Raw genomic sequence first — 17,701 nt, forward strand, 5'->3', positions numbered from 1 at the left:
TAGGTGTCATGAGTCAATCCTGACCCATAGTGAAGTGGTTTCAAACTGCTGACCTTGCAGTTAGCAACCCAGTATATAACCACTATTATCACCAGAGCTCCTCTTATTGAGCTGGCTTAGCACAATTAAGAGCTGGCAAGCCTCTGTTATCGTTGTTTTTAGGTGCCATCAAGTCAGTTCCAACCCATAGCGATAATCCCTAAAGTCTCCAACGTTCTCAGGTTGAAACCCCAATGCCTGAAACAGGTGCTTTAGAAGAGCCCGTCTTTCTTTGCCTGCTCACCACTGTGTTGTTGGTAATGGGATGTCCTCTCTTCAATTGAAAAATGAATCCATCAGCAGCCCCCAAGCCGTGGACAGTGGGGTCCTTTGGGCTTCTCCTTTGGACTTTCCAAAAGCTCCGGGGAGGGAAATGCTGATCGAAAGAAACCCTGTTGGCCACCATCACTAGAAAGTTAGCAGTTTCTCACTTCTTACCAGCATGCACTGGGCTCATGGTGCTGATGTTGAAGTCACCAGCGGTTTTTCTAGGCCACGTCCCTCTCCGTCTTAAGATACAGATCCGGTATCATAAAGTATGGCTGTAGGATGAAAGAGAGAATTTGTTTTATCATTATTGTTGTCAAGTGGCACACCTACTCGGTTCTGACTTATAGTGACTCTATGCATAACAGTGCCAGGCCCTACACCATCCTCATAATTGTTCCTATGTCTGAGCCCATGGTTACAGCCACTGTGTCAATCCTTTCCTTCTCTGGCCATCCACTTTACCAAGCAGCATGTCCTTTTCTAGGGACTGGTCTCTCCTGACAACAGGAAGTCTCACCGTCCTTGCCTCTAAGAAACACTGCCCAGACAGATTGGTTTGCCCTTTTAGCAGACCATGGTTCTTTCAGTACTCATCGCCAGCACCACCATTCCAAAACATTGATTTTTCTTTAGTCTTCCTTAATCAGTATCCAACTTTCACATGCATATGAGGCAATTAGAGGAGGCAGGGTGAAATTAAGAAGTAATACAAAAGAAAAGATAGGGGAAATTTTTGTTAAACTTCCCATTTTCTCTATTGAAATATCTCTCTCTCTGTATTTATAATGGGTAGTATAACACGAGTATCTGGTATATTTCCTAATGGGGAAGAGGTGGGGGGGCTTATTAAAACCAAAAGAAATACATAAGCATGTCTCACTCCTGAGTTGTTTGGTCGATCTGGTTCTTCAGTGACAAGGGAGCGCCCAGTCAGGACAGCCCTATGGTGGCTCTCCAGGAAAGGGAAGCCAAATGGGGCCCAAGCGCTAAGTGTTGAAGACATCGGGCTGGTCACTTTCTCAAGGATTTCCCTTTCAGAAGGCATGCCCCAGGGTCACAGAGGAATAAGGAGATTCCTAGAGATACTTTCTAACTAGCAACTCCCCACTCTTTCCTTACAACATACCAAGGTTAAGTGTGTGCTGGGTTTCTGGAGTTGGAGAATCAGGAGTTAGCCACACCATTTTGGTACAAACCCAACTTGCTGGCTTCGAGTTTGTCCTGATTCTGAGCGCCCTTGCAGGACAAAGGAGAAGTGCCCGCAGGGCTTCCAAGGCTGTGGGTAACATCCTTCTCCCATAGAGCAGCTGGTGGGTTTCAACCCCTGCCCTTTGCCTTAGCGGCCATGCGCTTTAATCACTGCTCCACCAGAGCGCCTTCCTTTTCGTCCAAAAATTGTCATTCGAGCTGAGAAGAATGAAAGAACAGTGCATTTGCAAAGTGTTACAAGAAACGATAAAGGCAGAACCCCTCTTTCTTCCCCCACACAGGCAGACATTGTTATCTGTACCAGCACCTCCCAAAGTGCTCCCCAAACCTCACTCCATCAGCATGGCCTCACAGTGGGGCAGGGAGGGGTGTTTCTATCGCTAGAAAAGACTGCATGTTACCTGTTCCGTCCCAAGCTTGGTGACTCACAGTCCATACTTAGCATATTAAAAAATAAAAAATAAAAACAAGTTCCCTGCCCTTTTTGTAACCAAGTTCAACCACATACTCACAGCCATTGAGTTGATTCTGACTCATAGTGTGTCCCAATAGGACTGGTTAGAACTGCCCTGTGAGTTTCCAAGACAGTTCTTACAAGAGTAGAAAGCCCTGTCTTTCTCCCAAGAAAGAGTTGGTGGTTTCAAACTGCTGATCTTATGGTTCACAGCCCAATGTGTAACTACTATGCTACCAGGGTTCCTCTAGCTGTACAAAGACAGTAAAGAAACCCAGGTGTATATGCTGGTTTTACATAAAAGTAAATAAATGTAATTAACATACCATTTTAGACATTTTCAAAACCCTTGTGAATCAGGTAAATTCCTAGAATGGCATTCTGAGGAGCAGGCTTAGGGCAAAGCTAGTCTCTGCCCCTACTGCTCCCCCCACTCGCCACCTCCTAAGGTGGCAAACTTTCTAGCGCTGACAGAAACCACTCTCAAGAGGGTCAACCAGGCCACGTCCTTGTCTCCAGCCTGTTCTTCAAAAATCCTCCCTTTCCTTCTATGGAGTGCTCCTAGGTCCCCTCTCCACTCCAATCTGTCTGGCTTCTCTTTCTTAGTTCTCTTAATTTCGGCTCAGTAAACTCCATGGATGAGTCATGGCTATCCCCAGTATATGCTACAGATCCCTCTCAACCCCACATCCACCTCCACCCAGGGCCACGATCCACTGAAGAACAGGGTCTCCCCTGGACATAAAAACGTATTGTATCCCAAACTGACTGTCTGGTTCTCCTTCCCCCGGCCGCCAAACCCTGCATCCCCACCTGCCTTCTCCAACTCCATTCCCAGCCCAGCTCGCTGCCTCAATTCCTCCCTCAGTCCTTTAACTGCCACCCCTCCCCAGACCATAGCTGGGTCCTGTCCCATCTGTTCAACTAGCTCTCAGGTCCCTCCTTTCCCCATACTTCTTACAGCCCTAAGCCTTACATCTGTACATCCCCAGACTTTTCTTTCCAATATACAAAACTGGTGGGACTTGCTCTGCCCAAAATCCTTCCAAGGAGCCCCACTTCAAGATGGAAATGAATGCGCCTGGCGTCGTGGTTACATGGGCCCGGACACACCGCTCGCTCCCGTATATAAGGCCGCTTCAAAATGAAAAAATGGACAGAACAAAGAATGGACATTTCCCACCTACTTTTGAAGCCACCTCATACTTCCAAGATTATATAGCACTCTGTTTGGAACATTTCGTGTCTGGGCATACCGAGGCTTCCAGGCAAACCTACAGGCCCTTCTCAAACCCCACTTCTCGTCAAAACGGACTATTCCTTCCTCTGCTCACCCCATCAAATGGCATCTAACCTGTTGTTTTGTTAGTGAGGTAGCTTTCAGCTCTTTGAAGGCAGGAGCGGTCTTCATCAAGCAAGCCTTCCCAGCAAGCAGCCAGCGCCAGCACCTAGGATGTAGCTGCAATCAATAAGGGTTTTTTGCATTGAATGGGATTGAAGGGAGATTGGGACACTGTCCTGTAACTCACCTCGGAGCCTATGATTGATCACTGCTGCAGATAGTAAACGGGGAGGCCCTGCACCTTCGATAGAACAGGTTTCCGGTGACATCAATAGCCTCGTGTACCACGTGATGCGTGTGTATGCTTTGACCCCAATCTTTGTGAGGTTTAATACTGACCATGATATATCTGACAAGTGAAGAAAGCCATAGTGGGGGTGGGGGTGTAAGTGAGATTATGCCCCAGGGCCATCTTTGTGGCCTAATTGGCATGGTGATTTGAATCGTACTCACAACTTCGATCAGTAGCACGAGGGGTCTCTCGTTGACATCTGAAACAAGGCGATGACAACTCATCCCATTTGTTCCTTCTGTTGGAGGTGCCCCGGTGGTGTAGGGTTGGGCTGCTAACACAGGTTAGATGAGGCTTTCTGCTGCTGTGAAGCTGTACCGCCTTGGGAACCCACAGGGGCCATTCTACTCCGCTCTATGGAGGTTGCTATGAGTCCGAATTATCTCCGAGGCAGTGAGTTTGGGTTATTTTAGTTCAGCCCTTTTGAGCTTGGGAGATTAAAACATGGACTATGGTAAAACACAGGAGCCTTGGCAGTGTAGTGGTTAGGCATTGGCCTGCTAACCAGAAGGTCAACAGTTCGAAACCCCCAGCTATACTGTGGGAGAAAGACGAATGAGGCTTTCTCTTCCTGTAGAGTTGCAGTCTTGGAAACCCACAGGGGCAGGTCTGTTCTGTCCTATAGGGTCGCTATGAGTCAGCATCAGCTCGACGGCAGTGAGTTAGATGCTGAAACACGTCAGGCCTTTCTCATTTCTTCTCATAAGTAACGATTCCAAGAACATGCACATAACATGGTTTGTAGCTTATGCCTATGGTTTAAACAAAAAAACCTTAAGGGATTCCCGATGAGCTCTTCTACAGGGCTGCTTCCTGGGCATCCACTTCCCCCTTCTTCCAGAAATATTCCTAAAAGGAACCTCATGATACAAAGCTGAGAGTAACTCTAAGGTAATGGTCATCCACTCCAAATAGGCTTTACAGTGCAGGGACTGTTTTGTGGCCTTCAAAACTCGGACAGTCCAGTATTATTGTGACTTCTGTTCTTCCAGCATTTCCAAAGGGGCCTCTGATTATTAGTTCCTTAAGAGAAGGGAATTCTGGTTTGCACAATTGATCATCTAGACACAAGAGTCATCCCCTTGGTGATAACAGAGGTAATACCCCAGGCCCCCTGCTATTGTCTTTAAGTCCAAATAAGGCTCTCTGTGCCCAGCTGCACAGCAAGGCTAGAACTGTGTGGCGGCACCCCTTCTGCTCCGTCTATGAATCTGATGCAGTTGAGTGTTGTCAAAATGACGGTTGAGGGTGGGGTGGGGTAGGAGTTAAAAGAGTTCAAGGTAAGAATGAGCATGCTGTCCCCTCCGGAAGGCAAGGACTCCCCTGGAGCAGGAGATTCTCAATGTCCTCCACAAGAACAAGCAGCCAGTGACGGACCCTTTACTGACACCAGCGGAAAAGGCCTCTCTCAAAGCCATGAGCCTGGAAGAGGTATGTGGAAGGGGCCCTCTGATGCGCCAAGCAGCTGCCCTCAGGTAGTTGTGGTTGTGCTTGTTGTTAGATACTGTCAAGTTGATTCCAACCCATAGTTCTGTATCACAGAACAAAACACTGCTCGGGCCTGTGCCTTCACACTTGTTCCTATGCTTGAGCCATTGATGCAGCCACTGTGTCAGTCCAACTCGTTGAAGCCTTCCTCCCTTTCACCGCCCCTCTACAAAGCACGATGTCCTTCTCTCACAACATCGCCAAAGTATGTAAGCCCAAGTCTTGCCATCCTTGCTTCAAAGGAGCACCCTTCTTCCAGACAATTCAGTGTGTCCTTTTGACAGACCATGGCACTTTAACTATTCTATGCCAGCACTGTAATTCAAGTGGCTCGATCGATTCTTCAAGCCCAGGGGTCACGGTAAATGTCATTTGTTATAGGCTAAGATGCGCCGAGCCGAGCTGCAGAGGGCCCGGGCCCTACAGTCCTACTATGAGGCCAAGGCTCGAAGAGAGAAGAAAATCAAAAGCAAAAAGTAAGATGGCCCCTGGGGCCTGGCCTTGAGTTCCCCAAGAGGAAGTGATGGGACTAAGGCACGCGTCTTTAGGAAAGTCTATGATGTAGTGTGGTAACTGGGGCCATGGCAAAGCAATCCCAAATTGGAGGGCAGCACCCGTTCTTCCCTTCCAGACCAGCCTCCTAGTTTTGCCTGCTCCACTCATGCCCTGTTGCTGTCCTTTGCCTCTGACCCGCATTGTTGATTTTGCTAAGGACTGTTGAGTGGCTCACTCCCTTCCAGGGCCTTGCAGTGGGCTTCCTCAGTGCCAAGCCATGCCGTCTCCTTGGAACCCACTCGTTCCCTTCCTCCCTTAGGGCCTCAGATAGCCCCGTGGTCTCTGAGGGGTCCAGCCCCCAAAAAGGGAAAGCCCCCTGGGCGGGATGGGCACACTGGGGTGTGGAGTGTGAGCGTCTGCTCAATCTAACTTCACTCTTCTGTCTTCTAGGTATCACAAGGTCATCAGGAAAGGTAAAGCCAAAAAAGCTCTAACTAACTTCGAGAACCTTCGACAGGCCAATCCCAGTGCGGCACTAGAAGAACTGGAAAAAGTGGAAAGGGCCCGGATGATGGTGAGATGTCCTCTGGCCCCTGCTTCTGGAAGGCTTCTGTCCTAGGCGGCCAACAGCAATCTCACACTGTCATTTCTCTCCAGGAGCGAATGAGCCTCAAACACCAGAACAGTGGCAAATGGGCCAAGTCAAAGGCCATCATGGCCAAGTATGACCCAGAGGTAAGAGACCCTCGGCCAGAAGGAGGCGTGGAGAACCAGGAATCTCACTCGGCATCCAGCAGTGTCTTACATAGGGAGGGAAAGGAACTAGGTGGACTAGTTAGGTGAAAGGGCATCTGCATTGAAGGTAAGTTCAGGAAAGGCTGGGCAGAGGGGCTCCTTCTCGTGTCACATGTCAGTTCCTCGAATGGCAGAGAGTGTCTCTCTGACTTATTTATCCCAGAGGAGTTAAGCTGTGGGTATTCAAAGGGATCTTGGTCAGGGTGCATTGAGAGGGGACCACTGTTTTCAAAACCAGGCCCAGAGAGGTGGGGGCGTGGTCGCTGGCTGACAAGGCTCTCTCCCGCTGTGCCTCCCCTTCCTCCAGGCTCGCCAGGCCATGCAGGAACAATTGGCCAAGAACAAAGAGCTGACACAGAAACTCCAAGTCTCCTTGGAGAGTGAGGAAGAGGAGGGCAGGATGGAAGAGGAGGAGCTGCTGGTCCCTGATGCCGTGAATGCAATCCAAATGAAGGCAAATGGGCCAAACCCCTGGATGCTCCAAAGTGTCACCCTGGCGGCCAGTGAGGCCGATGAGCAGCAGGACCCGGAACAACTTCCCTCTGAGCCCACTGCTGGTGAGGATTCCGAAAGTGACGGGGAAGGGAGCGCTGGAGCCACAGAGGAAACCGAGCTGAGAGAATTGGAGGAAAGGCGGTCCCTTAGGAAAAGGTCCGAGCTCGGTCATGCGGCTGGGGCCAGGAACCATCCGGAGGCACAAGGTGAGTTGTGAGGAGATGTCACCATTACGTAGCAGACAGCGAGGCATCCGCCCACACACACAGCCACATGCAGGCTCTGGGGACCATGACGAGCATGAACACTGGGTCCCTGAAGACAAAGTCAATTCCTATGAGCTGGCTTTCTGCTGGCAGGGAGGGGGGCGACTTTTGGGCTTCAACAGCCATCCTTGAAGGAATGGTCTTGAGTTGCCGTGACTGTTGCCATAACAGTGACCTATGATCCAGAAAGAAGCCATGGGGGTGGGGGGGTGGCATAGCTGGAGAATTCCAGTTAACACCTAGAGTAGAGGATGGCGAGGCACTCAGGAACAACCTGAAAACATTGCTGTGGTTTCAGGGGGTTGTGCAGTTGGTACGGTGGGAGGGGTGCATGGAATGCTTCAGAGTTCGGGTTTATGTCCCCACTGGAATAAGAGCAGCCCAGAGTGAGTGGCCCCACAGTTGCCATGGTTAAGTTAGAGTTGCCACTCCCGGGTCGGGCTCTTCCTTGCGTGTTATACTGTTTGCCAATTGCTTAAAAAGACTTTCCTTCAAAAGGTCATTTGTGAATGGTTCTGACCCATAGCAACCGTATGAACACGAGAACAAAATGCTGCCCAGTCCTGTGCCATCCTTACAGTGGCTCTTACATGTGAGTCCACTGTTGCAACCATCGTGTCGATCCATGTCCTTGAGGGCCGTCCTTTTGTTGGCTGCCCCTTCACTTTTACCAAGCAAGATGTCCTTCTTCAGGGACTTGTCTCTCCTGGCCACATGTCTAAAGTTTGTTACATGAAGTCTTGCCATCCTTGCCTCTAAGCAGCACTCTGGCCGTCTTCTTCCAAAACAGATCAGTTTGTCCTTTGAGCAGTCCACGGTACATTCGATATTCTTCTCCAGCGCTACAATTCAAATGCATAGAGGGGGGAAAAAAGAAAGCATGCAACTGGTTAGTTTTACTCTCTTTGTTGGAGTACTCAGTTAATATAAAAACTGACAAAGATGTTTTATCTTCAATTGATACATTTACAGTACAGCGCCCCGTACCTATTTTGTTGAATTGGCAGGGCCAACCACAAACATTAGATGGCTGTAAACAGCTGCCCCATACTAGAAATTAGAGACAGCATCAAAAATTTTGCGGAAAATTCTAATGAAAAGATAGTGGCATATTTCCATGAACGTTTTGAAACCTCATATGCTTTTTTTAAATAATTGTGACAAGCATTCATTTCAAAGAGAATGTTTGCCATTTTGGTATTGAACTTTTAGATAGCTACTCAGAATTTTTTGTTTTGTTTTGGCAAATAGATGTAGAAGATAGGTCCGCAAACTGATTTGGCGTACCATTCCATTTTGGTGGGGAGGAGGAGTGGGGGAAAAAAAGACTCAGCACCACCCCCTGGATTTGTGCTTTAGCACATAATCTAGAATAAAGTGTAGGGATCTGCTTTTGCAGCTCCCCTGGATCATTCCAACACCCCTGGGGGGGGCGGTATTGCCCACTTTGGGAAACGCTGTTCCACACAAACCACTTACCATCATCACCAATTCTGAAGCAACCGAGTCAGCAGCATTAGTCACCCTCTCCAGGTGGTGTAGCCACCACAGATCTTTTATCTTGAAGAGCTTTAATGGTTAACAGCTCTAGCACCCTAGAGACGGGTCAGAGAGCCTGGGGATACAAACAAAACACACTGAATTTACTGCCATTGAGTTCATTCTGACTCACAGCAACCCTGCAGGACAGAGCAGAACTGCCCCTATGGGTCTCTGAGACTAACTCTTCATGGGATCAGAAAGCCTCATCTTTCTCCCACAGAGTGGTTGGTGGTTTTGAACTGCTGGCTTCATGGTTATTGGCCTAAAGCGCAACTCACTGCACCACCAGGAGCTCCTTGCTCTGGGGCTAAGCCAGGGTCTTATCAAGCCTGCTTAGAAAATGGTCCATATTCCAAAATCACCCGGCTCTCCAGATGAATGCTCACATCTATTAAGACTTCCTTCAAGGAATACTGCATTTAGATGACAGCAAGTCCATTTTCACATGGCAACCATTTTCATTGAAAAGGCTGTCTTTTGACTTGTGTTGGGGAATCTTCACACCGAGGGTTTGCAGCTGACGTTTCCTGGGAGCCGTTGGCACAAGCAGTGGCTCGAGGTGATTTCAGAAACCTGGTGCCGCCGCCCCCTCCCCCCACCCCAACAGCTCAAGATGTGCCGCAGTTGGGTATGACACAGACACAAGCAGGAGAGGGATTTGGATTTCCTAGAGGAATAAAAAGAACTTTCTTAAAAGACGGGAAAGTAGTGGGCCCGACAGACTGGAGACAAAAGCTTAATTCTGGAGAAATAAACATATAGGTGTCCAAAGATTGCAACGCAGCTTCTTTTTTTTTTCCCCAGCAGCTTCTTAGAGCAGCTTCAAGTCAGAGTTAAAGAGCAGGGTTACTTGGGGGCTGGACAAAGAGCAGGCTGCCTAGAGAGTGCTGGTGACAGGAGAGTGCCCCCCACCACCACACACACACACACACACACACACACACTGCAGACAGAAGCTCTGTCTGGCTTGGTCACAGCCTCTGGCGAGAATCTAGCATCCAGGTAAGTCCAGGCAAGGTGTGGCCAAATAGAGAGGATATGAAGAGCCCTTGGTGGCACAAGGGTTGGCAGTTGGAACACAACCCGGGGCTCCATGGGAGAAAGAGCTGCCCATCTCATCTGCCCCATCCCGGTGGCCGCCTAGAAAACCCTATGGGCAGTTCTGCTCTGTCACAAGGAGTCACCCGGAATGATAATTGATGGCCCCTGACAAAAACACAGATGACAATGGTATTACATTCAGGGGCCACCTGCTTAAATGCTTCCCTTTGGATATTTGGAATCTGGGGCGGGCTCTCTGCGGGGGAACTCAGCCTCGGTCCCAGTTCTGCAGTGAGTCACTGGCGGGGCTAGGAATAGGACCCAGGACATCTGCTGCCCAACACCATGCTTTTAACCTCCAAACCCTGCTGCCAGCTGTGTGACAGGTAATGATTAGGAACCTTCTGGAGGCTCCCATACGTGGACTGTCAGGGTGTACCCAGCACCCAGTGGGTGCTGACTGTTGGCTGTGCTCAGTAAGTGCTCGTTGATAAAGGCCACTTCCTACTTCCTTAGCTGACTGCTCTGACTCCCCTCTGCCCCCAGATACCAGCAGTCAGGAGGTGCTGCTGGAAGTGCGAAGATTGGCCCAGAAGCTCCCCAAAGAAGCCCGGTCATCCCAGCCCCCCAAAGGGAGCTCCACAGGGGCTGCTCCCCCAGCCCCAGAGAAGGAGCAGGCAGCTGAGGAGGAGCCCCTGTTACTGCAGAGGCCAGAGCGAGCGAGGACTCTGGAAGAGCTGGACGAGCTGAGTGGAGAAGGCTGTTGCCCAAACCTGGAGCTTCCCCGCCCTGTGTCACAGGGGCTGCACGCAGGGAAGAGCCCCAAGAATCAGCCTGCTGCTCCCAAGAAGAAAGGGAAAGCGCAAATGATTGATCTGCACAACCTCCTCACCACCAGATCTCCTTCAGGGAAGTCTTTGGCAGTTCCCACAACCATGGAAGAGGAGGTGAGCAGAGCATGGGGTATGTGTGTGGGAGGGACGACCCTCTATGGGCAGAGCTAGTGCAGAAAGTGTCAGTGTGTCCGGCACTGGAATCGAGGAGGCTCTGCTGCAGTGGGGGCATGCGTCAGTAGTTGAGTGGTCCCCAACAGTTTTTGGGCAGACAGGCTTCCATTTGAGGCTACAAACCACAAGGTCAGCAGTTGGGAAACACCAGCCACTCCCAAAGAGCAAGTTGAGGCTGCCTGCCCCTGGGAAGACTTTAGAGTCTTGGGGAACCCAAAGGAACAGTTCTGTGTCCTGTAGGGCCACTGTGAGTCAGAATTGACTCGGCAGGAAGTTTGGTCTTGATGACCATTTGTAAATCTAGGTGTGTTCCTGATGCTGAGACCCCACATGCTGAACCCTGAGTGACACCCTACGCTTAGCTGCTCTCCCCAGCCCAAGCCAGTTCCCAGGCAGGCCAGCTTGGGGTGTGTGCACTATTGCCAAGGTTCTCCTCCCCTCAGAGGGAGCCCAGATGAATGTACTTCCCAGGTCAGTGACTTGGAACTACAAGAGCAAGGAGCACTGGCACTTGTTTCTCAGAGGACATCCGCCACAGGAAACCTGTGTTTTGGCTTCTAGGCCACTCGTTCCACCACCTACACACACCACCTCCATCTCCACCTCTCACAGCTAACTCGCTGAAAGTTTTACGTTGCATCATGTGATAAATGCACAAGGGAGGACACTTGACCCTACAATAAATGTGATTTTCCCTAGGACAGTTTTTGGAAGCGTCATCCCACTCACCTCTGCCCTTAGTAACCAAAGGCAAACTTTCCTACCTACGAAGGTCGAAATAGTAATCCAACAAGTCAGGGCTGATGTAGTCTTTGGGCTGACTAGCACTCCCATTACTGCCTCAAGTGTACCCAGGTCAGGTTTAGCTTTAGGGAGGCAGTGGGGGGAGGTCTCAAGAAAACTTCTGACCCATCCATTCAGTGCTTATAGAGTTCAGGTGGCACAGTGGAGCTGCCAACTACAGGGTCAGCAGTTCAAACTCACCAGCAACTCCACTGCATAAAGCTGAGGTTTCCTGCCTAGGAAAGATTTACTGCCCCGGAAATACAAAGGGGCAGGGCAGTTCTACTCAGTACCTTAGGGTTGCTGAGTCAAAACTGACTGGATGGCAGTGAGTGAGAATTCGGCTTAGCCTGAGCTGAACTACATGTTCCAGAAGGCTCTGTAGTGAGAATGATCTCCCTTTGGCAAACTTGCCCTCCTTTTCCGGACCTGTCCAGATCTTGAGTGTAAGAACTCTAGTTCGGAAAGGAAACCCACCTCAAATGCAATCTGTGAGGCTACTGGGGTGCAATTTGAAGAGGTGGTGCAGACCTTTTTACAGGGCCGCAGCAAAGCACTGGGAGGAATCTTAACCTAGGACTATATTCTCCACCACACGTTTCCTAGAGCAGTGGTTCTCAACCTTCCTAATGCGGCGATCCTTTCATACAGTTCCTCATGTGGTGGTGACCGCCCCCCCAACCATAAAATTATTTTCATTGCTACTTCTTCACTGTCATTTTGCTACCGTTATGAATCGGGCGACCCCTGTGAAAGGGTCCTTCGACCCCCAAGGGGTCGGGGCTCACAGATTGAGAACTGCTGTCCTAGAGGAAATCTATGGTATGACCGGACACTTGACCCCTAGAGAGAAGGAAATTCAAGCTTGATTGGTTTATCAGACTATGGTTGTTCAACATGATTCCCCCTAGGGGGCGCTAAAGTGTCGTGACCCAAACTTCCCATCCTGCCACGCACCTTTTACCACAGGGCTCCCAAAGGCAAGCTGGGCAGCCCTAGCTCTTGTTTTCTTCCCAGGAAGATGAAGGGGAGAGAGAGCAAAAGCAAACCATAAAGGAAGCTTTCGCTGGGGATGACGTCATGGCAGACTTCTTGAGAGAGAAGAGGGAGGCTGAGGAGGCCAATAAGCCAAAGGACGTGGACCTGACGCTGCCCGGCTGGGGCGAGTGGGGCGGCGTGGGCCTACAGCCCAGTGCCAAAAAACGCCGCCGGTAAGGAGGAGGAAGAATTGGGGGCTGGCCTGGGGGGCGGGGGGTGTACTGGAGGGGACTGCGCGTCCACTTCACCCCAAAGTGTCCTCAGGACCCTTTTGATGAAGGCCTTCACTGAGAGCTCTTTGTCAGGCCGCCTGCTGCTCTGCTTTTCAGGTTTTTCATAAAAGCCCCGGAGGGGCCGCCAAGAAGAGACCAGAAGTTGCCGAACGTGATTCTCAGTGAGAAACGCAACATCCACGTCGCGGCTCACCAGGTGAGGGTCTGTCGGGAGGCAGCTTGTGCCCCTGCACTGCCGCTCCCCTCCCACTCACCCCCAAACGCAGGAGGCTCAGGGGGGTCCCTCCTACTCTGCTGCAGCTAGGATGCCCCCAAGCAAGTGCCTTAGATCATTCTGCTGCATGAGACCACCTGCATAGGAGCAAAAGAATGGCTTCAAAAGGAGGCCCGGTGGTGGAAACGGATAAATGCCCAGCTGCTAACTGGCAAAGGCAGCAGGTTGAGCCCACCGGCTGATAGTCCATGAAGTGGGTAGTCTAGAAAACCCTGTCACATGGGGTCACCATGAGTCATAACTGCACTTAGCCACCAGAACCGCTACCAAAGTTCACACTGGGCTATTTCTACTCCTGGGGACCCTTGCCTGTCAGAGGAGGACTGCACTGAACAGGGTTCGCCATGGCTGGCTTTTCAAAAGCAGGTCTCCAGTCTTTCATCCAAGTCCCCTCCGCATGGACTGGAACCTGTGGCTTTTGGTTTGGACACCAAGTGCACTGACCATTGGCACCAGCCAGGGACTAGAAGGTACGAGACCTTGCCCTTAAGAAAAATGAAGAAAAGGAGAGTGAAGGGATTGAACATTGAGTCATCTGATGCTCTGAGGGTGTTTACCTCAGAGCAGCATATTGAAGCTTTTCCTTGAGTTGAACTGTGCCCCTCCTGAGTGACTCCCGTGACAGGGTTCAGTATACTGCCATAGGGTAGCAACTTGTGTAGAGGGGACTCGAGAAGGTTGCACTAGAGCAGCAGTTCTCAACTTGTGGGTTTCGACCCCTTTGGGGGTCGAAGGACCCTTTCACAGGGGTCGCCTGATTCATCACAGTAGCAAAATGACAGTGATGAAGTAGCAATGAAAATAATTGTATGGTTGAGGGGCCGCCACCACATGAGGCACCGTATAAAAGGGTTGTGGCATGAGGACGGTGGAGAACCACTGCTCTAGAGGGCCTTGATGTGCCCCCTTCAGTTCTGTCCCTAACCGCTGTAGGCATGAAATGAGTTGGCAGTTTTCCTCCATAAGAAAACAAACTGTAGGGGGCTTCAGGAAATTCATGGAAAAGTGGAAGAGAAAGATAGTAGGGTTTTCACCAAAGTTTCAAAGCCCTATCCGTTCTCATCAAAAACCAAGCTAACAACAGCTCACTGCCATCTAGCCCATTTCATAGCGATTCAGAGCAACCCTATAGCACAGGGTGTACTGTCTTAATGAATATGCTACTTAATCTCTGCATGTTAATATTCACAGCAATGGCCACACAGAGCTTTAAAACTTCATGACTAAAAGGGCTTGTTAAGGAAGTTAACAAGTTGTGATGCCAATGAGAAATGCTGAGGGTTGTATTGTTTATTAAAAAAATCTGTCAGGTCTGCTAATAATGCCACTCTGCCCTCAGTGTTATCTAGAAGGTATTTGGCTCAAGCTCTCCGGATCCGCTAACACAGCTCCCCTGAATGACATGCCCAGAGGCACCCCACTCCAGTAAACCTCAGCCCAAAGGCACTCCATTCCATTTCCATGGGTCAGGCAAGCCCAATTCCCCCCAATTAAGTGCCCAGAAGCACCCTACTCTACAAGCCAGCCTCCTACACAAAAACACTTGGTTTAACCTGCTCCATGGGCTGGGAAGTCCAGCACTTGGTTTCATGCTCTGGCTCCTGGTTCTGCTGCCTCTGGCAGTATAGCTGTCCTCTGGACCAGGAGGGTCACTGCACAGGGTTCTCAGGTCCAGAGGACATGATCCACTCCTGGTTCTTGCTGGTAATGAGATTCCCCCCTTTGGCTCTTTTGAGGGCTCATTTTATGCACGGCAGGATGGCATTTCAGGCCATCTGTTCCACAATCACTCACAGGTGAATCCTATCAGTATCTCCCCTCCCTCCTTCCCAGACCCATGTATGGAAAAGGTCATATGATGGGAGTTACAGACTTTGGGTAAAAGAGCCACATTAAATAATTCACTGCCCCTGCAGAGGGTAGAACTGCTCCTTTTGGGTTTCCAAGGCTATAAATCTTGATGGGGGCAAAGAGCCTTATCTTTCCTCATGGAGCTGCTTGTGGGTTTGAACCACCAACCTTGTGATGAACAACCCAATGTGTAGCCTGCCTCACCACCAGGTCTCCTCCCTATTTAACAGTTCTAGTAGAGGGTTGAGAAAACACGTATTTCAGTGCTCTGCCTGGTCTTATGTTCAGTGCTCAGCCACCTCAGACATTTGAACAGTAACCACCACAATCTCCACTGAGCACAAACAACCCAGAGATGGGCAGCAAGCAGGCAAGTACAGGAAAGAGAGGCACCATGGGAGCTTTGACCCTAGATTCCAGGGAAAGGGTAGAATGTGAGCCTTAACAAAGCCCCCTGTCCCCTCCCGAGGTCTCGTCTACAATACAAACCCAGCAGGGCATGTTCCAAGAATCTCTTGATTTTTCCCCCCATCTATGTCATAAGTTAGAGACCCCAGGCCCTAGTGTGCAACAAGTGTGTGTGTCAAAGTAAATCGTTCGGCCAGAAGGTGGTTTGTGGTGGTTTTTCATCTCACCCTAGGCGGCATGCAAAGCTCTCGCCGACAAGTCCAGTAAGGCGCTGACACGATGGCCTTGCCCCGCCACCGGGGTCCCGGCCTTCACTGCCCCCCAGCAGAACCCAGCTTTTCATAAGGGTTCCATCAAACATCCCAGTTCTCTGCTCAGTTTCCCCACTCCAACCATTGCTCAAGTGCTAACGATGGTAACACTTTGGCCGAGGGCAGTGTGGACCAAGCAGGGAAACGGGTGCTGGCTCCACTGTCCCACACTGCTCTGGTTTACTTGGACCGGGCACTTGCCCTCCCTGCGCGCAGCTGCACTGCCCTCTGGAATGTGACTGGGGTAGACTACACAGAGTTTTGTCTCCTGGGTGTCCAGGGTCACCCTTTGGGTCCCTTAGACCAGGGGTCCTCAAACTTTTTAAACAGGGGGCCAGTTCACTGTCCCTGAGACCCGTTGGAGGGCCAGACTACAGTCTAAAGAAAAAACTATGAGCAAATTCCTATGCACACTGCACAATATCTCGTTTTGAAGTAAAAAAACAAACGGGGCAAAAACACCCGGTGGGCCAGATAAATGTCCTCAGCGGGTGTGGCCCTCGGGCCATAGTTTGAGGAGGCCTGCCTTAGACCAACATTCCTTAAACTAGAACTGAATTGGGGGGGGGGGGGCGGTGAGTATGTCACAAAAATTCTGACAACATCAAAAAGGTTTCTGCCCATGGAATAACCAAAAACTATTTCAAAGTCAAATTCGTAATGAAGCCAGGGTGTTTCTGGCAGAGCTTACCCATATTGCAGATGTCTCAGTCAAAAAGGTATCTTGCCAATGGAAAGAGTTTACGCAGCCCTGCCTTAGCCCTTGACCTCTGCGTATCAAGAGAGGGAGAGAAGGGAAGCAAATAGGAGGACCCACAGGCCCAGGTACTACCTACGATCTAGCATGAGACAGAACAGCTAGGAGTAGCTTGCCACCCGCCGCCCCCAGATGGTTTCATAAATACAGGGCACCGGGATGAGGAACCCCTACTCTCCAGTGCACCTCAGTGGGTTGGGGATCCTCCAGTTAGCTGGGAGCAGTCTGGCTTACGTGCCGAAGTTGTGCCTACTGAAGCAAGGCCCTATTTGCTCCCCCCCACCTGGCCTGACACCCCAGTCATTTCCTCCTTCCATCCCTTTCCAGGTCCACGTGCTCCCATACCCATTCAGCCACCACCACCAGTTTGAACAGACCATCCAGACTCCAATAGGATCTACCTGGAACACCCAGAGGGCCTTCCAAAAGCTGACCACCCCCAAGGTTGTCACCAAGCCGGGGCATATCATTAAGCCCATAAAAGCCGAGGATGTCGGCTACCGGTCAGCCTCGAGGTCCGACCTGTCTGTGGTACAGCGGAATCCCAAGCAGCTCTCCAAACGGCACCGCAAACAGCTGAAAAAGAACTCGCCTGAGGCACTGGAGCAGTGATGTTCTCAGGCCTGGCTGCTTTCTACTTCCGGGGGGTGAGGGTTGCAGGATCCCAGACGGGCCTGCACACTGCCTCACGTTCAACCTTAAGTTGGCAATAAAGGCGCTTCTCTCTGTCGAACTAGAGTGATTGTGTTCTCTCCCAGTGGGGGGTCCTCTCTTGAATCAGACATGTGTGACACCCCATGCACCCCCTCACCCACCCACCATGTGTTTTTCCAGTGGCACTTTTCAGGGAAACCTCACTTTCTCACTAAGGATCAGGTTGTGAGTTGTCAGCACCACACACCATGGGGTCAGACCACTATGACCCATAGGGTTTTCTACTAACTGTAAGGTCAGTAGTTCAAACCCACCAGCCGCTCTGCAGGAGGAGAATGAGGCCTTCTGTTCCCACAAAGAGTTGGTCTCAGAAATCCACAGAGGTAGTTCTGCTCTGTCCAGTACAGGCACCAAGTCAGAATTGACTCATTGGATGTGAGTATTTTAGACTGCCAGGCCTTTCTTCCTAATCCATCTTACTGTGGAAACTACACTGAAATTTTTCCTTGTAGCAACAGGCAAGCCTTCACTGACAGATAGTCGGGACTGCATTTGAGGTACATTGGTTGGGCTCAGGACTCTGGCATGCAGGGCAAGGTGTCCACCACCAAACCCGCACTGCCTCTCAAAGTTGATGTCGCTGTATCACAATCAGAA

At 50.5% G+C, this 17,701-nt stretch overlaps 1 protein-coding gene across 1 annotated transcript in view; it reads left to right on the forward strand.

Annotated features, from left to right (window-relative positions):
- Nucleotides 1-17,120, forward strand: part of UTP14A (UTP14A small subunit processome component) — a gene marked incomplete at its 5' end in the record, with an annotated part of 19,610 nt that extends 2,490 nt beyond the window's left edge. The window contains 9 exons of the mRNA XM_045295970.1: nucleotides 4,918-5,037; nucleotides 5,476-5,570; nucleotides 6,040-6,163; nucleotides 6,247-6,324; nucleotides 6,692-7,085; nucleotides 10,275-10,675; nucleotides 12,536-12,729; nucleotides 12,886-12,985; nucleotides 16,718-17,120. Coding sequence (XP_045151905.1) covers nucleotides 4,918-5,037; nucleotides 5,476-5,570; nucleotides 6,040-6,163; nucleotides 6,247-6,324; nucleotides 6,692-7,085; nucleotides 10,275-10,675; nucleotides 12,536-12,729; nucleotides 12,886-12,985; nucleotides 16,718-17,002 — 1,791 coding nt within the window. The remainder of the gene's footprint in view (nucleotides 1-4,917; nucleotides 5,038-5,475; nucleotides 5,571-6,039; nucleotides 6,164-6,246; nucleotides 6,325-6,691; nucleotides 7,086-10,274; nucleotides 10,676-12,535; nucleotides 12,730-12,885; nucleotides 12,986-16,717) is intronic.
- Nucleotides 17,121-17,701: the final 581 nt, after the last annotated feature.

Source organism: Echinops telfairi, unplaced genomic scaffold, assembly GCF_000313985.2.
Source record: "Echinops telfairi isolate 266 unplaced genomic scaffold, ASM31398v2 ScPeMD7_6681;HRSCAF=7622, whole genome shotgun sequence".
NCBI classification, from domain to species: Eukaryota; Metazoa; Chordata; class Mammalia; order Afrosoricida; family Tenrecidae; genus Echinops; species Echinops telfairi.